The sequence below is a fragment of the Miniopterus natalensis genome, chromosome 12, assembly GCF_054644295.1.
Source record: "Miniopterus natalensis isolate mMinNat1 chromosome 12, mMinNat1.hap1, whole genome shotgun sequence".
NCBI classification, from domain to species: Eukaryota; Metazoa; Chordata; class Mammalia; order Chiroptera; family Miniopteridae; genus Miniopterus; species Miniopterus natalensis.
In genome coordinates this window covers 50,409,430-50,431,492 of record NC_142092.1, presented here as the reverse complement: position 1 = coordinate 50,431,492, position 22,063 = coordinate 50,409,430, and the positions used below count along the sequence as shown (strand labels likewise).

Below are 22,063 nucleotides of genomic sequence, written 5' to 3'. Positions count from 1 at the left end.
GTGACTTTCAGTCTCTGATTTTTTGTTTCCTCGTTTCTAAAATGAGGATAATAAATTCTGCCCTAACTGCCTCAAAGGATGAGCATGAATGACAAATAAGATAAATGTAAAGCATTCAAATGTAAGGGACTTTTTTTAAGATTGGATTTATGCACACCAAGCTTTGGGTAAAGATTCAGAGAGACTGCTCAGTTTGCCAAGAGGCATCTTATATAAATTGCATACTTAGATTAAATTTTCTTGGCCTCTTGCAAAATTGCTTCCCCTGGATTGTATTTTAAGATTACGATCTCAGCTTTTAGTGAAGATCTATACAAAAATAGCCTTATGAAATCTGTTTATTGTAGGAATACCGTTGATACCATGCTCGCTAACATGAAGCATTTTTTTTAGGGTTAAAGCCTAGAAAACATTTTGTTTCCCTGAAGAACTGGTCTGTTTTCTCCTTATTGATAATGAGGGCTAGGCAAATGATCTTGTTGCCCTTTTCTCTTGGGCTGTCAGGAAGCTCCTGGTGAAATATTCAACTTATTATGTATAGTATTGGAAACTTTGTTTGACTTGTCTATGTTCTGTTCCCTTTACCTCCTGTAAACATACTATAATTTATATTTTTTCAGGTCCTTATGTTTTAATTTTATTATTCTATTATACATGTTATCCACAAACTACCTGGGATCCCTTGAGAGATAACAAGGAGGAGACCAAGCAAGTAATAGAAAAATTATATTAAAAGTTTAATAAATTCTCTGCTAAGAGGAAGCCTGAGTCCCCCCTCCCTCCGCCACACACAACATACATATACAGCTCTCTCATAGGGCACAAAGCCTTGAACAAATGTTTAATTCTTGGTACCTTCCTGGTTATCCCATCTGTTGCAGGCATATGAGGAGAACATGTATGGTAGCAAATACCAGTGGATTATCCCGGGCTGGTATGAGCCTTTCTGGTGGGAGCAAGTGCATAAAGAAGCCAACTCATCACGTTGTCTCCGGAAGAATCTGCTTGCTGCCATGGAGGGCTATATCGGCGTGGACTTTGAACCCCTGAGCTCTAAGCAGATCAAAACCATCTCAGGAAAGGTCAGTGCCTTGGTCTGTGTCCTTTTATCACGTTGTCTGATTATGTTGGCAAAAAGTGCCCTTTGCTCTGTATCTTTGAGCAAACTACTTGACCTCTCTGAGCTTCACTTATCTATTAAATGGGAATAGCCAGCCATCCACTGCGTGCCCCTCTAGGAAACTGTGGACGTCAAATGGGGTAAGGGTATTTCGTAAGCTCATAACACAGTGTACATGTAAAGGGTGAAGTTGTGACTTTTGCTGTACCAACGACAAGTTTTGCCTCTGAGATTCTGCTATGGTTTTATCCTGTGCCCCTCAGACTGGGAATATCGTTTCTCAGTCACACTGATGCTCTTGTTAACTCAAAGAAGAAAGACTCAAGTAGACTTGGGGAAACATGTGCTGTAGGCCAGCCAGCCTGGTTTGAATCCCAATTTTGGCACTTAGCAGCTGTGACCTTGAGCTTGAGTTCTCCGAGCCACTGTTCCCTCATCTGTATAATAGTGGTAAAAGGAGGACTTTTACCTCCTCTGGGGTTACAAGGAGGACTGATAGCAGATTGTGCAAGATGGCTGACATGGTGCCTGGCACCTTGGTACTGTCACAACTGGGAGGAGAACCTAGGCAAGGTGTTCCTTGGGGCCTCCGTATGTTCATTAGGGGTTCCGAACCCCTGCCCTGATTGTCCAGTAGGGCTGTGAGGGAACCAGGCAATATGGCACATGTAAAAGTATTTCAGAAGTACATACACTGTTCTCTAGCAGTGTGAGTGAGTGTTATCAAGAATCAGGTGATGACAGCCCTGGTGAAGATGGTTACATTGCTCAGTTTTTACTGCTAGCCAAAGTTCAGTACATCAGTGCACATAATTCTTTTCTGTCTTCTCAGAGCGTAGATCATTAAATTCTATATCAACTCGAGTTCTTACAGACCCAGTTTCATTTGAAGAATAAACTTCATGTAAAGTAAAATATGTATGTATTATTTTTATCCATTATTTAATCTCAATTGGAGCCAACTCTACAAGAATGGTTTATTGATTTGTCAAATAAATGGCAAATCATTAGGACACATTTTGTAAACAACTCTTTAGATCATGCTGGCACCTGAGAGATCCTAGAAAAACACTCTGGTTAGGAAAGGTTGAAAGAAATATTTTTATACCAAAATCAATGAATATATAAAAAGGTTTTGAGATGTTGAATAATGAGTAGAAACAACTCATTATATTTCAGCAAGTGTTATTATTAAAAGTGTCAAAGTTTGCAGTTTATTAAAAGATACTTGATCCAGGAATACCCTATACTTTAATCTAAAAATAGTATAAAATTTGAGGAACATACAAAAACTTAGGGAAAAAATTCTATACAGGCAGAGAGTACAATAAATAAACTGAGAGACTTAAGGAAGACCAAAGACGTAAATGATTAGACATGAGATCTGTGAAGTAAGTGGGGGTGAGGGCCATAAGATGCTGTGGGAAGGGCCTCAACCATCATCCTCAGAAGTGTGGATGTGACCCCAGGCAGGCAAGCACAGATGTGAGCCATGCACAGGAATGCATTCGGGGAAGATCATTTTTTGTAGGGTTCCTTGGAGCAAATATTTTTACTTTATAACAAATTATTTCCCAGGTCACCAACTTTCCTTTTTGATTTTTAATTTTTTTTATTTGGGGCTGGTGAGGAGGTTGAACTTAACCCTGTATTGCTATGCCTGTGAAGGGACACCTTGGGGCTATTCCTGGGTCTGTTCATTTCATCTCACGGAGTGACAACTGACTCCGGGCCTCCCAGGGTGGAGCAGTACTGTGGGAGCAAAGGCAGGCTCTCAGCTTGAGGCAGCTTCCAACATTCCAGGAGACCCAGCCCCTGTCCCCAAAGTCTTTGAGGCAAGAGGCAGCCTTTCTTACATTATACTGAGGTTACACGGTGATTGAAGTTACACAGGGACACCTGCAGCCTTTTGCCTCTTAGAATCAGAGGCCTTAGGGCTCTCCTAGAGATCATGTAGACCAGCCTCTCATCAGATTCTCAGATCCTTCCAGTACCAAAGGACTCACTATTTCTCCCTTAATGTCCCCAACTGGTCCATGTGGGCTCACACAGGTCCTTTTGGCAGTGACCACATCCCTGGAAGCATCTCTAGTCCAAACTAAATAGCATGTCCCTCCAGTTATAACTCAGGTTCCATGCGTGGGACTAAGGGCAAAATCTAAGGGAATGCCAAAAACCTCAGTAATCAAGGTAAAAGATATTTTAATGCAATATTTTTTAAAATTCAAAGTTAATGCAAAACTCCATGATGAACAAAATATCAAAATTTTAATCAAAGACAAGATCCTCAGGACTGGGTTTAGGGTGAGCTAATTGATTTGAGTCACATGGTTGTAGGATTAGATCTTGTCTTTATTTAAAATTTTAATATTTTGTTCATCATAGACTTTTTGCATTAGTTTTGATTTGTTAAAATATTATTTATCTTGATTACTGAGGGTTTTGGCTCCCTCTTAAATTCTGCACCAGAAGGGAGCTCCTCGCTCGCCGACCCCCTGATCCTGGCCCTGAACAAGTTGTATGTGTCAAGCCCCTTTCTGAGCTCATCTGTCCTTTATACTTGCTCTTATTGAATGCTCTCTCCCCAGGTGTAGGGCCCAGAGTTAACAAAGCATTCCTATTTGTGGTCTGACCATAAGCCAACTTCCCCAACCAGCCTTCAAAAGTCTATGGTCAAAGGAAGTTCTAGAGAGTTGAGAAATGTTTCTTGAATTTGAATTTGCATCTTTCATGACTGCTGGGGATGGTGGTCAGCATGGCTCAGGCTGCTGGGTTGATGCCTGTATTTTGGGGTCCATCAGTGTCCAGGAAGACAAGCAAACATGTGTAGAACCATCCCAAGTCAACGGGTTCTTGCCATCCTCTCTATTTACATATTGGGAAGCTAAGGGGCAGAAGGGACACCCCCAAGATCCCTGTAGTGGGTTGAATAGTGACCCCTGGAAAGATATATCTACATTCTAACCCTTAGAACCTGTGAACGTGACCTTATTTGGGGGAAAAAAGGTCTTTGAAGATTTAATTAACAATCATGAGATGAAATTATCCATGATTACCTGGGTAGGCCCTAAATCCGATAACAAGTGTCCTCCTACGAGGAAGACAGAGGGAGATTTGCCACAAGGAGAAGGTTACGTGAAGTTGGAGGCAGAGACTGAAGTGAAGCATCTGCAAGATGAAGAGTGCCAAGGATTGCTGGCAGGCACCAGAGCCAGGGGAGGCACGAATGGATTCTCCTCCAGAGCTGCCAGAGGAAACCAACCCCAGCACCACCTTAGTTTCAGACTTCTGGTCTCCAGAACTGTGAGAAAATAAATTTCTGTTGTTTTAAACCACCCGGTTTGTGGAAATTTATTATGGCCGCCCGAGGAAATGGATATCGTTTTCCAGAAGGCCAGGGAGAGATCCAGGACTTGCAGCCAGGACTGCCATTTTTCCACGCCGTGCACCTTCCTATCTACCACGCTATCCCTCTAGACTTGTGACACACTTAGGAACAGAATGCAACCAAATTGGCCCTTTATGTGACATCCCAGCAGGCCCATGTTAGTAAGTGACCTAGCAGAAGATCAGGAGATCTGGCACAAATCCTGGCATTCCCACCAATTAAACCACCACCTCTCTCTCTCCCCGGGTCTCAATAGCTTCAACTGAAAATGAGATTGGACCTCATAACTGCTGGTGTCCTTTCCAAGCTAAGTTCTCTGACTATGTAAATGTGGTATGAGGTAATTACAGCAAGCTGTGTGACACAATTATAATAATGTTAAACCCTGGAATCCCCAGGATAAAGGTGACTCCTGAGAAAATCACAGAATCAGGTGGAATAGTTTTCCCTCTTGGAATGCGTTCCCCGAGATTCCTTCTTCCATTCGCCTGTCTCCAGCATCAGGCTCTCCCCAGCTCTCTCATTGACACCCAGGAGATTTCTGGTGGGAGGAACAACAAAGGTCATGGTCTCCCTCCAGAGCACATTCATCAGTCCCTTCCTATTGATTTTCCAATGATGGAGCAAGTGCAGACCTTCTGGTTTCCCCAAGCTCATTTAGAGCTCAGTCTTCTAGAAACTTCTTGACAATGGCCTCTGATCACTTGCTTTGGCTCTAATGTCTGGCTTTTTCACCTCATTGAGGTTCCCATCACCACTCTACTCCCTCAAAGTGACCCTGTTGACATTGATGCTTTACAATGTCAGCTTTCACTTTTCAGAGTCCTGTTAGGTTTGTTTCCATGGTTAGCATTTGCAATTTTGGCTGACTTTTTCAGCCTTGCTGTTAAGGACATCTTCTCATTATAGTTCCCAGCTAAGACACAGAGCTGGGCCAGGCACCAGATGGAGATGTTCACAGAACCTTGGGCTCAATGGGGACTCCAGAGATGGCCCCAACACTCTATCAAAGGCATAGGCTCATTCTCTTGAAGAGTTTTATAATGTTTTCTGGCAAGAAGCTTCTGCGACCACCTGCAGTTGTTTAATCAACAGAACTGGAGGAAACACAAATCTAGTGGGTCCTCAGCTTAGAGCCAATGACCCATGGAACGCTGCACCCATCTCATTGTCACTGCCATGGGAGCATGTGACAAAGAACATGGAGCTTTTAGAGATGAGATAATACAGAAGAAAGTATCTTACAAAGTTCCAGACACAAAATAGGTGCCCAACAAATTATAGTTCTTTTCCTTCTTCAGCACAGAAGCCTCAGGGGTAGGAAAAAGGAGAAGTGAGATGGATGATGAGTCCGTAACTCAAAGTTATGTGAGGTGAGAAACAACCGAAGGAATTGGGGTTACTTTTGATTTTTCAAAAGAATTGTTTTTATTTAAATAGAATAACCATGTACCCACCACCCAGGTCAAGAAAATGAAAATTACTAGCATTCTAAAAGCCATCTTTATGCCCTGCCCCATTCAATACCTACAGGCCTTGCCTCTATCATACGACATTATGTTAGTAAGGTTAATTTATGTTGTCCCATGTAGACATTTGTTTATTTTCACTGTTATATAGTATTCTACTGTTTGACTACACATGATTTATTTAAGGGGGCATTTGGTTATTTAGTTTTTGGCTATTATGTACAGTGTTGCTTACCACTCTAGGTAAAGACTTGAAATCCCTTTTCTATAGTAAGTGTTTTGGTCTGTCCAGTTACTTTTTTAGTATCTTCAGATTTAGGGTGGATTCATCTTGCTGGTACTTATTCTAATTCACCCTTAAATGGCTCTTATCTTCTGTTTTCCTCACAGTGTTTTCAGTCTACTTACATTTGCCACAAGCCTTGCACCAGGGCACGAGTAGGGCAAAAGCCTAAGTGATTTCAGTGCTGGAATTTGTTAATTTTTCTCTTTACTCACAGTGACTTTGCAGTTTTGGTATTCCCCATCTTCAGTCATTGGTGAGGGTATGATCTTGTGTAGAATTTTTGCAGTTATAAAGCCAATTAGTATAGTTTGGGGAGGTTAATTAATCCATAGCTTGCATTGTCCTCAGCTGCCGAGAAGTCCTCTAAATGGTATTTTTTAATGAACAGAAATTCTTTATTTTAACAAAGCCTACCCCAAGGTCATGAATATATTTTCCTCTCTTGTCATTTAGAAGTGTTATTGTTTTACTTTTCACATTTAGATCTACAGTCAACCTGGAGTTGATTTTGTGGATGGTGTGAGGTAAAGATCAAGACACCTTTTCTTCCTTTTTTTTGCATACGGATAGCTAATTAATCCATTATCACTTATTGAAAAGTCCATAATTTCCCGCACTGTGCTGCCGTATTACCTTTATCATAAATCAAATGAGTGCAGATAACTTTTTCTCTATTTATTTATTTATTTATTTATTTATTTATTTATTTATTTATTTTTAAATATATCTTTATTGATTTCGGAGAGAGGAAAGGAGAGGGAGAGAGAGAGATAGAAACATCAATGATGAGAGAGTCATTGATCGAGCCTGCAACCCGGGCCCTGACCGGAAATCGAACCCCGATCTCCTGGATCCTAGGTCGACGCTCAACCGCTGAGCCACGCCCGGCCGGGCTCTCCTTCTAAACTTTCATTTCTCTTCCATTTGTCTGTTTTTTCACCAAAACACCTTTGCTTTCATTACTATAGCTTTGTGATAAGTCTTGATGACAAGTAATAAGGATTCCCTCCTTTCATAGTTGTTCTTAGCTATTTTTGTCTCTGAATTTTTGTATGCAGTTCTAAATCAGGTTATCAGCTTATACTCACATACACACAAACCTGATCTGGTTTTTGTTGGAATTTTATTGAATCTGTAGATCAATTTAGGGAAAACTGATACCTTAATATTTATAGTCTTCCAATTCATGAATTTTGTATACCCTGCATTTACTTAGATCTTCTTCAGTTTCTCTCAAATATGTTTAATAATTTTCTCTGTAGAATTCTTGTACATATTTTGCTTGATTTATTTGTAGGTACTTGATATATTTTGATGAATATATGTTCAAATGACTGTTAGGCGTATACTTAGGGGTGAAATATCTGAGTCTTAAGATCTGCATATGTTCAGCTTTAGTAGATCCTGCCAAACAGATTTCTAAAGTGGTTGCACCAATTTACACACCCACCAGCACTGATTGAGAGTTCCAGTTGGTTCACATGCTCACCAACATTTGGTATTATCAGCTTTTTAATTTTAGCCAGTCTAGTAAGTGTGTAGTGGTATCTCATTTTAGGTTGAACTTATTTCCCTGATAACTGATGAAGTTGGACATCTTTTCATATCTTTATTGGCCATTTTGACTCTATTTGGAGTCTCTCCCTATTATTGATTTGTAAAAATCCTTTTTATAGTCTGGATATGAATTTTTGGAAGGCTATATGTATTATTTATATCTTCTCCCATTCTGTATTTTATCTTTCCACTCTTTTAATGTTGTATTTTGAACAGAAATTCTTAATTTTAATGTCACCCAGTTTATTAGTCTGCTTTATGATTAGTATATTTGTGTCCTGTTTAAGCATCTTTGCCCACCCAAACTCATGGAGATATTTTCCTATCTTTTTTTTTAGAAGTGTGTTCACCTTCCATTTTGAGAGATCTATGAACTAGGTGTAGAATTCTAGATGATCTATTATTTTCTCTCAGCACTTTAGGATGTCATTTCATTGTCTTCTGGCTTCCATTGTTTCTATTAAATCAGCTGTCAGGCTTATTATTGCTCTTTTGAAGGTAATGCAACTCTTTTTCCTTCTGCCTACTATTAAGATTTTTGGTTTTGCTTTGGTCTTCAGCATTTTTACAATGCTTTGCTGAGGTGAGGGGTTTTGTGTGTGTTTATTTTGATTGGAGTTCCCAAAACTTTATAGAACTTCATGAATCTGTGGGTTGATGTGTGTTGGGGAAATATCTCTTTAAATATTGCTTCTGCCTAGTCTCTCTTTCCTCACATTTCAGGATACCAATTATACACATGCTATACATTTTTAGCTTGTTCCATACATTGCTTATGTTCATTTCTTATTTTCCATTCTTTTCCCTTTCTGTGCTTTAGTCTGAATATTTACTACTAAACTTTTTTCCAGTTCACTAGCCTATTTTCTGCTATGTCTAATATGCTGCTTTATCCATTTATTGCGTTCTTAAATTCAGTTATTATATTTGTGACTTTTAGAATTTCCTTTTTTTTTCTTTCTTAGCTCCCAGTTTCTCTGGTGATATTCTCTATCTTTTAATCTATTTTTTGAACATATAAATCTTGCTATTTTAAAGTCCATGTCTAATAACTTCAAGATTTGGATCACCTGTGGGTCTGTTTCTATATCCTACTTTTTTCTTTTCCAAATTACTTAACTTACTTCTATTCTTTTCTTTTTTCTTATGTGGTCCTATCTCCTAGTATACATGATAAATTTGATTAGTTGACTTGGATATGAACATCTGTAGAGACTACATATGGTGTTATCTTTCTCCAGAAAAGATTTCTTTCTCTTCAAGCAGGCACCAAGGATAGAGGCTGATCACTTTAATCCAATCAGGAATTGAGGTGATTCAGGCTTGATTTTAGTTTTTGTAAGGCCTGCTCTATTTTTGTCTGCCCTCATTTCTGATATTTGTATTTCAGGGTTCTCCCCTGAAATCCTGGGGTGTTTTACTGCCCCTGGATTCCAACTTTTGCCTTCCTGATACTATGAAACTCCAAACACTTCTGCTTCTTTGCTTAGCCCCTCAGCACCACTTTTTGCTTGGCTTCTCAGTCTCTTGCTTTATGTAGCCTCTTGCTTTATGCAGTTATTACCAAATGTTTCAAGTGCAAATGCCAGTCTGAATACTGGGCTCACTTTTTTGTGTTTCCTTTTTCTGAGACCTTGGCACTATAAGCCTTGCTGCTCTGATATTCATAAACTACAGTTTTTTTGTTTTCCCTTCCCTTTGGAACTGCTAAAACTCTGAGCCAATGCTTTCTGTTTCTGCAACTGGCCTTACAAATGATCAGGTGCTTCAAGGGAAAACAGCAAAAAATTTTGGACTCTTCTCAAAGCATTTCTCCTCTCTTCAGAATCTTGGCTGCTCAAGTCCTGGATGTCCTGGTTGCTTTCTGATGCCTTTGAATAACTCTTTTTATATTTTATTCTGCTTTTCTGAACTTTCTTCATAACAGCTTTGGTCTGACATAAGCTATTTCATCATAGTCAGGGTAGACGTCTGAACTGAGACTGTTTCACTTAAAAGGAGAAGAGTCCATTGGGGATGGGGTAAGCAAGAGGGAGCAGGTGTTTATTGTGGCTTCACAGAGGGATGTAGCGTGCTGAATGTAAGTTACAGGGAGATAGGTGAAAACTGTGCAGCTGGAAGGGCAGTCCAATAGGCATCAGGCATTCTTTCAGTGGAAGGCTCTGCCTGAGAGAGAGTGAGCTTCCCACACTGGAGGGTCTCAGGAGGAGCGCAACAAACACCTGGGAGTTACTACTGAAGAGATCCAATAATCAGTTTATGGGAGGGGCTTAATCAACGGTGACTGATTTGTGTATTTTTGAAATCTTAGAAGATTTTTAAAAATACGAATGTCTAAGTTATCTCACAGACACGCAGAAACAAAATGCAGAGCCCTGGCATCTGCTTTATTATCAAGCTCCCAGGTGATGCACAAGCTGGAGCACAGGAACCAGTAGACTAAGTATCTCCAAGTGTACCTTCCAAATGAGACAGTGTGGTTCCAACATCTTATAAGGAATTCTAGGGAGAAACTGCCAGTCTTACAGCTGGAGGGGGTGGGGGCCAAGGGGTGGCAGTTGGAGATGTGTCTTTGTCCTCTGTTCAGTCCATGAGGCCTCCTCCCCTGAAAGCGAGACTCCACTGGGTTCCATTGGGATGACAGACCCATAAGGCTTAGTCACACTGTGGGGTCAGCAAGCCTGTGTGGGCTAGCTCGGGAACCTAACCACTATTTATAACAGAGTTTCTGTGGGAAAATATGTCCCAAGTTCCATCAACTGCCTTTCAAAAATATGCTGGAGCACAACCTGTCAGTAATTGGGAAAATCTATACAAAGTTATTTTCTCAGAAGCTTTTAGCATCTCATACCCTTGACCTCAGATAATGAGTAATTAACCAGCTTCCAGTGTCTGCTTTACAAGGGAAATGCTTCTGCCCTGAATAATCCGAGGCCTGCTGCAAGAGCAACTATTACTGTTTCTCAGACAGTTGTTTCTTCCTGCTGTCATTGTTTTGCCCAAGGGAGATTGGTGCTGGCTTCACCTGGGAAGTGATGAATGGCCCGAGATATAAGGTGGTAGCAAAAACTTCAACTTGGTGCTTGCAAAGACAGTGAGAATGAGGTCACCTTTCAGAGTTCAGCTACACCTATGTCCCATTGCAAGGACTCCGCCCACAGAAATGAGGTAAACAGCCAGGTTTCCAGTGTTCCCTACCCTCCTTCTGCCCTTGTCCTTGGGATGAAGAACAGTTTTTGAGATAGAAAAGATAGGGATTTATAAATACACATGTAAAAAGGATCTATGGGGACTTGCATTGGCCCTGGTTAATTGAATAAACAATATGATCTTGATCCCCCTAGCATCCCCACAAAAAATAACCCCAATAAACTATATCAAGGAAATTTTAAAATGGTACTTATTTCCCTCCTGATGAGACCACACTCAGATCTGGACTCCTGACTTTAAGAAGGTCACAGAAACATTGCAGGGTGCCCCAGTGACATGTTCTGAGTAGGAAAGAAGTCCAGAGATGTCATCTGAAAGCAGTTATTAGGTTGAACAAACAGGACCCAAAGACAGACACCAGCAGCCCTCGGATGCCTCTGCGCACATCAGAAAAAGCTCATAGGAGCAAAGTCGAGGAGGAGAAAAGTCAAAGGGATCTCATTTATTTTATGCCCACAGCAATTAATTACAGAACTACACATTCAAGTCATTTTAATACTTTTAAAACAGCCAGTAGCTGAATTAACTAGAAATCAACCCATATTGCATTTAAACATCAAAGAAATATGTAGCCAAATAGTAAAAGATGGAAAAATAACAAGAATGCATTAAAACAAAACATTAAAGGTGTGACTGCTGCCACAGCAATATGGTATGAAAAGGACATGCACCTAAGAAACAAAAATTGTCCATCAAAATTTGAAAGGAACTCGTTCTTAATTGTTAATCAGAGATATGCAAATTAAAATTAAAAGGAGATATACTTTTTTCTTAACCTAACAAACTGACAATGATTTTTAAAATTAAAATATCTGTTGTTGTCAAAGATACAGGGAAATGGGTGCTTTCATACACAGTGGAATTTTAACTTTTCATATTTGAGTAGAATAATTTAGCCCTATCTATATATGCATGAATAATGTTTAAGTTTCATATCCCCTTTCCCTCAGCAATTATATCTTTGAGAATTTATTTTGGAAAAAAAAATTGTCAGTATGTGTTTAGGAAACTTAAATACAAAGATGCTTTTGCCTAAATGTCCAATAATTGGATATTGTTAAGGAAGTATAGGTAGGCTGTCCACACACTAGAGGATGCTGGCCCGTCAGCGTGGGCTCCGGCACCGTCTCGGGGTCTGCCAGGCATCCGGGGCAAGCAGCTGTGCTGAATGCCAGCTTGAAGAACCCACGCTCATGTCACGAACCTTTCTTCTTAATAACGGGCTGGCATTTGTGGGCGCCTACCATGCCCTGGACACTGTACCATGCACTTTGCATCCTTCATCTCACTGAACCCTCGTGGCCACCCAACAAGGGAGGACATGCAGACCTGGGGGAGATGGGACCCACCCAGTCACAGTCAGCAAACCACAGAGCTGCGGCTGGATGGCAGGTCGGCCTGCTTCCACATCCTGTGTCCTTGTCACACTGCCAGACTCTTGCCTCTACTCCTGAGAGGTCACTGCTAGATCACTCGGTCCAACCTCCTCATTTTTCGGATGGAGAAACAGACTTAGAAAGGGTCTCTGTAGGTTTTTGTTTGGGGTTCTGGTGATACCTCAGTGATCAAAACAGCATTCCTGACCCCATGGAGCTTAATTCAAATTGTGGGGAGGGGGGTTGGAACAAGAAACAATAAATCTCAGGACGTAAAGAGTACAATAAAGAAGATAAAAACCAGTGGTTAGAGAACGCCTGGGGTGAGGGGATTTTAGAAAGGGCAGATCAGGAAAGCTGTCCCTGAGAAGTGACAAGTGTTGACATTGGGATGCCAAGAATTTCATGGGGAAGAAGCTTTCCGGCAGAGGAAACGGCTAGTGCAGAAGCCCTGAGGTGCAAACAAACTTGACGTGATCGAAGGACCCAAAAAGGTTTGAGGCTGGGAGAGCCTCCTAATGGACTGGTTCTTGCGCCCCGAGGAGTGAGAGGGTGAAGGATGATGGCAGAAAGCCGCCGGGGATGTGGCGGGGGGGCATGATTAACAGTGAGAAGGGGCTGAGCCGGGCTGGAGACGGTGCTGCCTCCTTGAAGAACCCTTGCTTGAAGAGAGTTTCTGCTGTGCATTCTGAGTGATGAACAGAATGTGATGGCTGGACACGATGCATTTCTGAGGAAAACTGTAAACAGGGATGAAACCTGAGCCATCCAACAGGAGCCGAAACAAAAAAGAAGGAGGTGGTTCCGTTGCTGGGACACCAGCATCCACATTTGTTCCAGCAGAATTCCTCATCTGCACGGTCCACAGTGCCAGGGTCTTGCCCATCCCCAGGCACCTGCGTGAGTGACCCCACTCTGTTAACCCCTTGTGCCACGGGCAAGAGACTTGGGTTCCAGCCATGGGATGATCCAACCTTTAATGGCTCAGCTTCACCACCCTCCTATGCACTAGACCTGGCCCCAAACAACTTGCGGTGGTTTTCAAAGAGCAATTATGCCCTCAAAAGTAAAAAATGAGAGAAGTAACAGAGTTGAAATTAGACCAGTCTGGCTACACATGTGCGCACACATGCTTACACACAAAACATAAGCTGTATGACCTTGGGTAAATCTCTGGACCTCTCTGTGCCTCAGTGGTGGGGCATATATGAACACATCTAAGGGCCCTTCCCAATATAAACTGACAGTGAATCAATGGTTTCTATGTGTGATTTGTCCCCAAGGATGGTTTTTCCAAAGACTAAGCCATGGGCTCTGATGACGTTTCTGGTAGAGGGGTTCAGAAGTGGTTTGAGAAAAGGCCATGGAGAGGCTGAGGGTAATGGGTTCCCTGGGACAGCACTCATTTGGATGTGTACGCCTCAGAGACTAGAGTCAAAAGGCACTTTCAGTACTTTGTGACCACAATCAGAATGTTAATATCACCAAAGAAATTTCTTTATGAAATTCAGTTCAAGGGGAGAAAAGAATTCTGTTTTTTTAAAAAATATGTTTTTATTGACTTTAGAGGGAGAGAAAGAGATAGAAACATCAATGAGAGAGAAACATCAATCATCGATCAGCTGCCTCCTGCACACCCCCTACTGGGGATCAAGCCCACGATCCAGGCATGTGCCCTGACCTGGAATCGAACTGGTGTGACCTCTTGGTGCATGAGATGTTGCTCAATCCACTGAGCCACACTAGCTGAGCAAGATGTTTTTTTAAATGCTGTGTCATTAACAGACCTTGCTATACTATGGAAGAGGAAAGAGGAATGGTATGATGTAGGGCCAGAACAGCCCTTACACCTGGGCACCTGGGCCCCTGGGCCCCATGCTCTACGAGAGCCCCTCTCAGGCCTTATGGAGCTCAAAGCCCACAAAGCCACAAGGATGTGCCCAGCCAGAGCCTGTACCTCCCTCCTTCTTAGACCACTCCCCAAATTCCCTCCCCAAATGGCTGGATCTGCTTCTGGTCCCTGGGGAGCCCCTTGCCTGGGTCAGCCCTCTTGAGGGTCAACCGTACCTCTGGGGTGGTCAAGGGGCTACTGATGCTAGAAGGAGGAGGTGTGGACTGAGTTTGGCTAGGCTTGGACCACAGAGCACGGCCAGCTCTCCCCGTGCTGCCACGTCCAGCCTGATCCCTGAGGAGCCCTAGAGTTCTGAATTCACACTTGGCCTTCCAGATCATTAGGAAGGTACATTTATTATGATAGGGAATAAAAAAGATTTTGTTGAACAATTTTTGTTAACATCTAGAATTTACATATTTAGACATAAGGCTGTGGACCTCCACTGGTACTCTAGCCCCAGGCCCTGCAAATATAATGGAGGAGCCCTGGTTAGGATTCATGATTCCTTCACCCTAACCTCCCAAATACCAGGGTTTAAATCTCAGCCCTGCCACTCACTAGCTCTGTGGTGCTAGTCAGGTCAACTTCTCTGAATCAGTTTCCTCACCTGTAAAATGGGGGTGATTATAGTACCTACCATTCAAGGTTTTGGTGAGGATTAAATGAGATAATGCCTGGAGGTTTGGAGAGTCTCAGCGCTCGACACTGTGTGCCTGATGTGCCTGCCGGTTGTAACTTGGTGTCCCCCACCCTTGTTTTCCAGACACCACAGCAGTATGAGAGAGAGTACAACAACAAGCGGTCAGGCGTGGGGCCCAGCAAGTTCCACGGGTACGCTTACGATGGCATCTGGGTCATCGCCAAGACGCTGCAGAGGGCCATGGAGACACTGCACGCCAGCAGCCGGCACCAGCGGATCCAGGACTTCAACTACACAGACCACACGCTGGGCAGGATCATCCTTAACGCCATGAATGAGACCAATTTCTTCGGGGTCACGGTCAGTCCCGAGCCCCTGGGCTCTGCTTTTTTTAGTGCCCCTTGGAGACGTAAAAGGCCAGGAGGGCTGTGTCACACACCCTCTGGCTCCGGATCCCTTCTCTCAGATCGTTGAAATAACATCCGTGAGCCATAGGATTTCAGGGCTGCTAGAACGGGAGGTGCAGTGATGCTCTCTGACACGTTGGGAAAATGCTTCTCTGTAACTCATGGATTAGAAAGGCCATTATCAGCTGACTGCACACAAAGCAGGTGGAATTCACTGGGTGGTGGGGTGGGGTAGGTAGCAGAAGCTCTAGACCCAAAGTTAGATTCAAATCCTGGACCTTTACTTTCAAGTTACCTTCTTTAAACAGAGTTTTCATTCCCAAAATGGAAATAATACCTACCCTGTTAAGTGTTATAAAGATTAGCCATTACAGAGTAAAAACTGCTAATATTTGTTGAGCAAGCAACTTGCTCTGAGCCTCAAGTTTTTCATCTGGGAAATGGAGATAAGGATATATGTCTTGCACAGAAGTTAGGAAAATTTGCAATGATAATAATGGCTAATATTTCTTGAATGCTGATTATGTGCCAAATACTGTACTAATAAGCACTTTCTGTAGATTAGACTCAATAATGTATGCCCAGTGCTAGGCACATAGTAGGCACTCAATAAATGCTAGCAATTGTTATTGTTAATAATGGCCCCATTGCATCCCTGTGCCATCCATAGGAAGTAGGTCTGTTATTATCCCCATTACAGGTGAGGAGCCTGGAGCTCAGAGCATTTAAGCACTAAATCTAATCAGAGGTAGAGCTGGAATTTTAGTTGGGTCTGGCTCTTAATTGTTCTATTACACTACTTTTTTTTTGTTTTTAAAATATATCTTTATTGATTTCAGAGAGAGGAAAGGCGAGGGAGAGAGAGAAATAGAAACATCAATGATGAGAGAGTCATTGATCAAGCCCGCAACCGGGCATGTGCCCTGACCGGGAATCGAACCCCAATCGCCTGGATCCTAGGTCGATGCTCAAGCGCTGAGCCACGCCCGGCCGGGCACACTACCTTCTTATAATGGACCTAAGTGATAGTTATTTCTGTCTCATGATGATGTGTTTGCCATTGACTCTGCTCCCAGAAAATATGAAACATTTGTCTAAAGAATAGGCTGAAATGGCTAAAGTGCTGTCCTGAGTCATTTATAGAATCAGTCTCTCTTGGCATATTAAGAGGAGTAGATAAGATGGGTTGATTAGTGCATTTCTTAAAAATTCGTATTCCTTCGTGAATGCACTCAGGCTTGCACTGTTGGTCTGGTGGGCCAGGCACTGAGCACCTGTGCAGGTGCTGGGGGTGTAGACAATGGTGTGGACACGACGGTGAGTAAGAGGGTCCAGATGCAGGGTCCAGGCCTGAACACAAATGACAAGAGGTGCTTAGCACCACAGGAGAAACTGTGTGAGCCCAGAAGGGTTTCTGTGACCTTTTGAGAAAAAGTCAGGGAAGTCCTTTGGGAAGAGGCAGCATGTGGGCTGTGCCTTAGACATGCAGAGAGGGGCTGGCAGTCTGGTCAGGTGGAGCACCTGCGTGTGTGCAGGGAGAATTGGAAAGGGGCATGACAAAGCTGGGGAGGTATATTGGAGCCCATTTCTGAGGGAACTGGCCTTTCTCTTAAAAGTCAGAGGTTCTCCAAGTGTACCCGGGACCAGCAGCACCAGTGTGCCTTGGGAGCTGGTTAGAAATGCCAATTCTCCAGCCCCACCCCAGCCCCACTGAATCAGAATCTGCAGGGCGGGGCCCAGTGGCTGTGGTTAACAAATCCTCCAGGTGATTGTAATGCACACCGGAGCTTGAGAACCAGCAAAGTGGGTGTTTATAGCACAGTCTGCATTCAGACTGCAAGGTTTAACAGCTTTCCTCAGAAGAGTGGTTTAAAAAAATTTATTTTTTTTATCCTCAGAACCTCTTGTTATAAAATCTCACATGGTACCTGGTATATCATACAGATGAAAGAGGAGCTTCTCAGTTGAACAGAGGAGGAGTCCGGAGCCCTGTCTGTTCACCCCCTCTTCCCACAGCCCCCTCCTCATCCCACCCAACAGCCCAGAGATCCCCCCCTCCAAAAGGCTCCACAGAGCACCCAGGACCTCTGAGAGCCTTTCTCTTCATGGTGCAAACCCAGACTGAGACTTAGAGAGGGATGGGGTCCCCCAGGGGCCCACCGGTAACACTGTAGCAGAGCTGTCTCAAAACATGGGCACACTTCTTTTCACTCATCGCTTATTTAATAGAATGAATTTGTAGTACCTCAAGTTGAAATGACTGTATAGAGAGCTACAGAATCTAGGAAACATTTTGCTGTCTCTCATAATCCTAGAACTCAGCATTTTGCCTGAGGTGTCTTAGTTGGAGATAATTTATAACTACTTCTAAGTGCTCCCTTTCATCTAAGCCAAATAATTCATAATCCCTACTTGATGAACAATTAGATAAGACTGCCTGAACTGCCTTACAGGGCTTGAAGATGAGTTTCTTTTTAATGGGAAATTCCTTGACACACATTTATGCCTGCTCCGACTTGTGACTCATAACTCAGCGAGCGTCAGAACTGAAAGCGGCCTCATAGATCCTCACACTCAGCCGCCAGGGACTGTAGGTGAGCATCCGGGTTCAGGCAGGGAGCTTTCAGAGTCACGCAGGAAGACTGACACAGCGAGGCCGGGAGCCCAGATCGCTCCTGCCCCCACGCTCGGTGCCGTCTCCTCCTCTTCGTGCAAGTCCCCCTTCAGTTGGGAAAGAGATTGCAATAGAGAAGCAGTTCTCCACTCCCTCACCGCCCCCATTTCTCCTGTCCTCTTTGTCACATATTAATATGTGCTTGTCACTGGGTTGTAGACAGTTTTCATTAAAATTGTCCCCCGATCAGAGAAAAAAAAGGACGTCTTCTGACAAAATAAAAAGTGTCTCTGTGATCCAAGGAGACCACAGAAGGCCAAGTTCAGTCATAAATAAAGAATTAGAAAGGAAAGGAACAGGGGAAGTAGAAATAAATGGGAGCATTTCCTATTTGCTGAAGGGCTTTCATTATACAGCACACACAGTATCCATTTTTCCCCTCTCAGGCAGACACTTTATCCTGGGTCACCCTCATTCAGCATGTTTACTATACAGAAAATCGTTTAAACACATTAAATTAATTATATCTGTGACTCAATTTCAATTGATTCAGTATGCACACTCTGGGCTGGGAGCTGGGCCTGTGGCTCCTGGTGGGCATGTGGAAGAAGAGAGTTTTGCCATGCAGCCCACACTGGGAATCTGGCTTATCTTGGGGCCCAGCTCTGCTTTATCTTCCTAAGAAGTTCTTCTCCCAGCTACTCTTCTCAGGGAACAACCAGAAATGGGATTCTGTCGCTCCACCTGCACCCCGATGGCCTGGGGATCCTACCCACCTTGGATTCCCTAAGGGCATGGTTCTCATTTTCAGTCCTGTTATAACCTCTTTATGGTTTGTTACTTAGGTCTCAAAAGCCCAGAGAATTTTGAGAATCCCAACTCAGCAGAATTTGTTTAGGGCAATGATTCCTAAACTTCTGTATGCATGAAACTCTCCCAGAGAGTTTCATTAAAAATTCAGATTTCCCAGCCATGCCAGAGAACTTATGATACAGTGGCTTTGCAGTAAGGCCAAGGAATTCACATTATTAACAAGCAGTCTGGGTGATTCTCAGATAGCAACCTTGAGAATTGCTTGGGGCTCCAGTGGTGTGGGTGTGTGCAAGCACGCACGTGCACATGTACCTACACACACACACCCCCTACTGGTCTTTAAGAATTGCTTGTTGGTGTGGAGAGGCCTACACAAACTCATGCTCGCACACACACACATACACACACATTGAAATTGGGTCCAGGAACACATTTACTACCAGAGGTACCCTAAATTCACCAACAGAAAGATATAACCCTTCAAAAACATGCCTGGGAACATGTGCTAAGCATCTAGGTAAAAAATCAAAGTCATACTTTTCTTTGGGTGATTATTTTTAAATTCTTCTCAGTTTCCAGTCTCTTAATAAAAGGGTGATGTCCTAGATCTCAAAGTGGACAAATCATTTGGGTATGTCAGACTAAGATACAGTGGCCTCACCAGCAGTATACCCCCTTTGGTAAATGTTCCTTCTAATTTGTCTTTTAAAATGGCACTATATTTAGTCTGTGGTGCCTATGACAAAGGCTAAATTAATAAAATCTCTGTACCCTGTTGTGAAAATGTAATATGCATAATATTTTTCCTAGAAAGTTACTGAGGGTGTGTACACCAGGTTTGGGTGGGGCAATGAGGCTTCAAAGAGCATGTGGCCATAGAAAGATTGAAAGAAGCTCCTGGGGAATATTTCTGATTGTGAGGCGAGGGCCCATTTTTACTAAGCTGGTTCCTGTGATTGCTGCCTCATTCCCTGTGGCGGCCTAATGTAGAAGTAATCACAGCTGCAAAACGGGTGACCTGGAAGTTCCTCTAAGGCATAGATCCGTTCTTCACCCTCTGCCCAGCCTCTCTTGGTCAGCTGTGGGTCTGGACATCTCAATTTAACATCTGTCTGGAGAGGCCAGCAGCCTTAGGTTGAGGCATGTCCCTCTGATGACTGTTACCTTCTAATTGATCTCACCAGGAAGGTGATAAAGAACAGCAGATGACAATTTGCAGAGTTTATTGATCCGTTCGTTGCCGATGAACAAGAATCCAGCCCTTGCCAGTGTGTCCCTTAATCTTCAAGTTTTTATGCAAGATTTTAAAATAATTAAAAATAATTATCTCTACTAAGGCTCAATATTGCTGCTCTCCGCCCATGTCAACGTTTTCCCTGAAAAAACAGACATCATAAACTCAGTTTGGTTGGAATCCAGTTACTACTCCAGGTACTTGGAATCATGTGGCAAGAGGAAACCACTGAGTTCCTCGCCCCAGGAAATCGTACTGTGGGCTGAAACCCGCTGTTGCCTTGCCCTGCTGTGACCCTGGAGCTGAAGTTGTGCAGTTGACTTTTTATCCAAACACACACATGTTAAATGTCATCTTGTTAGAGTTGGCCCATCTCTCTTGCCTGTCTAATCTTTTGGGGGTTCTGGTTTTATTCCCCAGTAACAAAAGCTAACCGTTAGCCTTCCCACCAGCCACCTATTTATGACTTACATTTCATCTCACCATCTAGCTTATAGATTTGTTTTTTTAGGTTGAATTTGAGTGAAATAAGAAACAGAGCACTAGGAGCTCCACCAGAAGTGGAGAAAGTCTTCCAGTCCAGGATTTGATCCCTTTGGGGACTGTCCAGTCTACCATCATGACTCCAGCCCCCGGGCTTTCATGATCCCTCCTATTTCTCAATTTTGTACTCAAGGCGATCGCTAGAGAACTTGTCAGACGCTTGTCCAAGTGTGACGTGTCTACTGTGTGACCTAGAAATTGGGGTTGTCCAGAGGCCTCATGCTAGCTCCCGATGCCACTCAAGGTTTCCTATTTATTCTAAGGACTTCTTTCATGAGCCTTTCTTGGCTGTTAACGGATTAACAGCAAACCCTTCCAGAACTTCTTCTATACTCCACTTGTTCTCACCCATCCAGCAGCAGATGCTGTTAGAACCCCAGCCAGATCTCCTGTGATCCATTTTAGGGGTCTGGTCAGGTTTGCCCATTCCCCCAAAGGCTTTCAGGTTAGGTTTGCCCATCCCCTCTGCTAATGGCTCACCCCATGAGCTCCCAGCCTGGAGGTGCCTGGGACTGACACCCAGCCCAGCCAGCAGCAGTGACCAGCCAGTGTGGTGGTACAACGCCAGTGCCCTTCACCCTCCACAGCTCCCCACGGGGTTGGGCTGAGGCTAGGCTCCCTTGCAACCACATCCAAGCTTGGCCTCTTCCCTTTTCCTCTCTCCCTACAGGTTTCTCCTAAGAACACATCCTTCATAAATCACTTGCATATGACTCCCTGTCCTAGAATCTGCTTCTGGGGGACCAAATCTAAGACACCAATGTGTCTTGGTGAGCGATTTAAGCATTTTCAAGAGGGTAACTTAATTCTTATCTATGTATAACTTTAGCACCAAACTGCCCCATCTCCTCTCCCACACCAGGTTTCAGTCTCTTCTCCCTCACACTCCATTGCACTTTGCTTGTCACAGTCAGCCTGTGTGAGAGCCAGATTTGCCTCCTTCAGCGAAATAGCAGCTCTCGGATTTGCAGGGACCACGTCTCATCCCTCTGGTCCCCACAGTACTTCACTTAGCACTTTACACCTGCCAGAAGCTCGGTAAACACTGGTAACCTTGAGTAAACTTTGTTGGATTGAATCCACATGTGATTGAGAAATTCAGTCCCGTTCTACTCGGCTGCCTCCCAGGCTTCTATAAACTAAAAAGCCTTTTTTAACCCAATAAATAATCAGAACTGACAACAGAATTATTAACAGGAATCTGTTCTTGAATCTGCTAATAGTGATTCCCATGTTCTTGCTGTGATAGCTGGCATCACTATTTCACCCTAGTTGTGGAAATCTCCCTGCTGTGTGTATGTGTGTGTGTGTGTGTGTTGGGATGGGGAGGAGAAACCTATCCTTTACTCTCCTCTTCCATCAGCATCTCTCTGGGGCTCAAGTCCCAGGGTCTGAGGGGAAGGGACAGTTGCTGACAGGGTTGCTGATGGGCCCTCTGTGACTTGAGGCTGTCAGGAGCCTTCCCTAGAGGTAGTTGCTAGTAATAAACAACAACTCTAATAATAATAGTCC

At 43.3% G+C, this 22,063-nt stretch overlaps 1 protein-coding gene across 1 annotated transcript in view; it reads left to right on the top strand.

The window, feature by feature from the left end:
• GABBR2 (gamma-aminobutyric acid type B receptor subunit 2) overlaps positions 1 to 22,063 on the top strand; it is a 298,825-nt gene that overhangs the window by 167,326 nt on the left and 109,436 nt on the right. The window contains exons 6-7 of the mRNA XM_016223063.2: positions 882 to 1,082; positions 15,064 to 15,300. Of these exons, the coding sequence (XP_016078549.2) occupies positions 882 to 1,082; positions 15,064 to 15,300 (438 nt within the window). The remainder of the gene's footprint in view (positions 1 to 881; positions 1,083 to 15,063; positions 15,301 to 22,063) is intronic.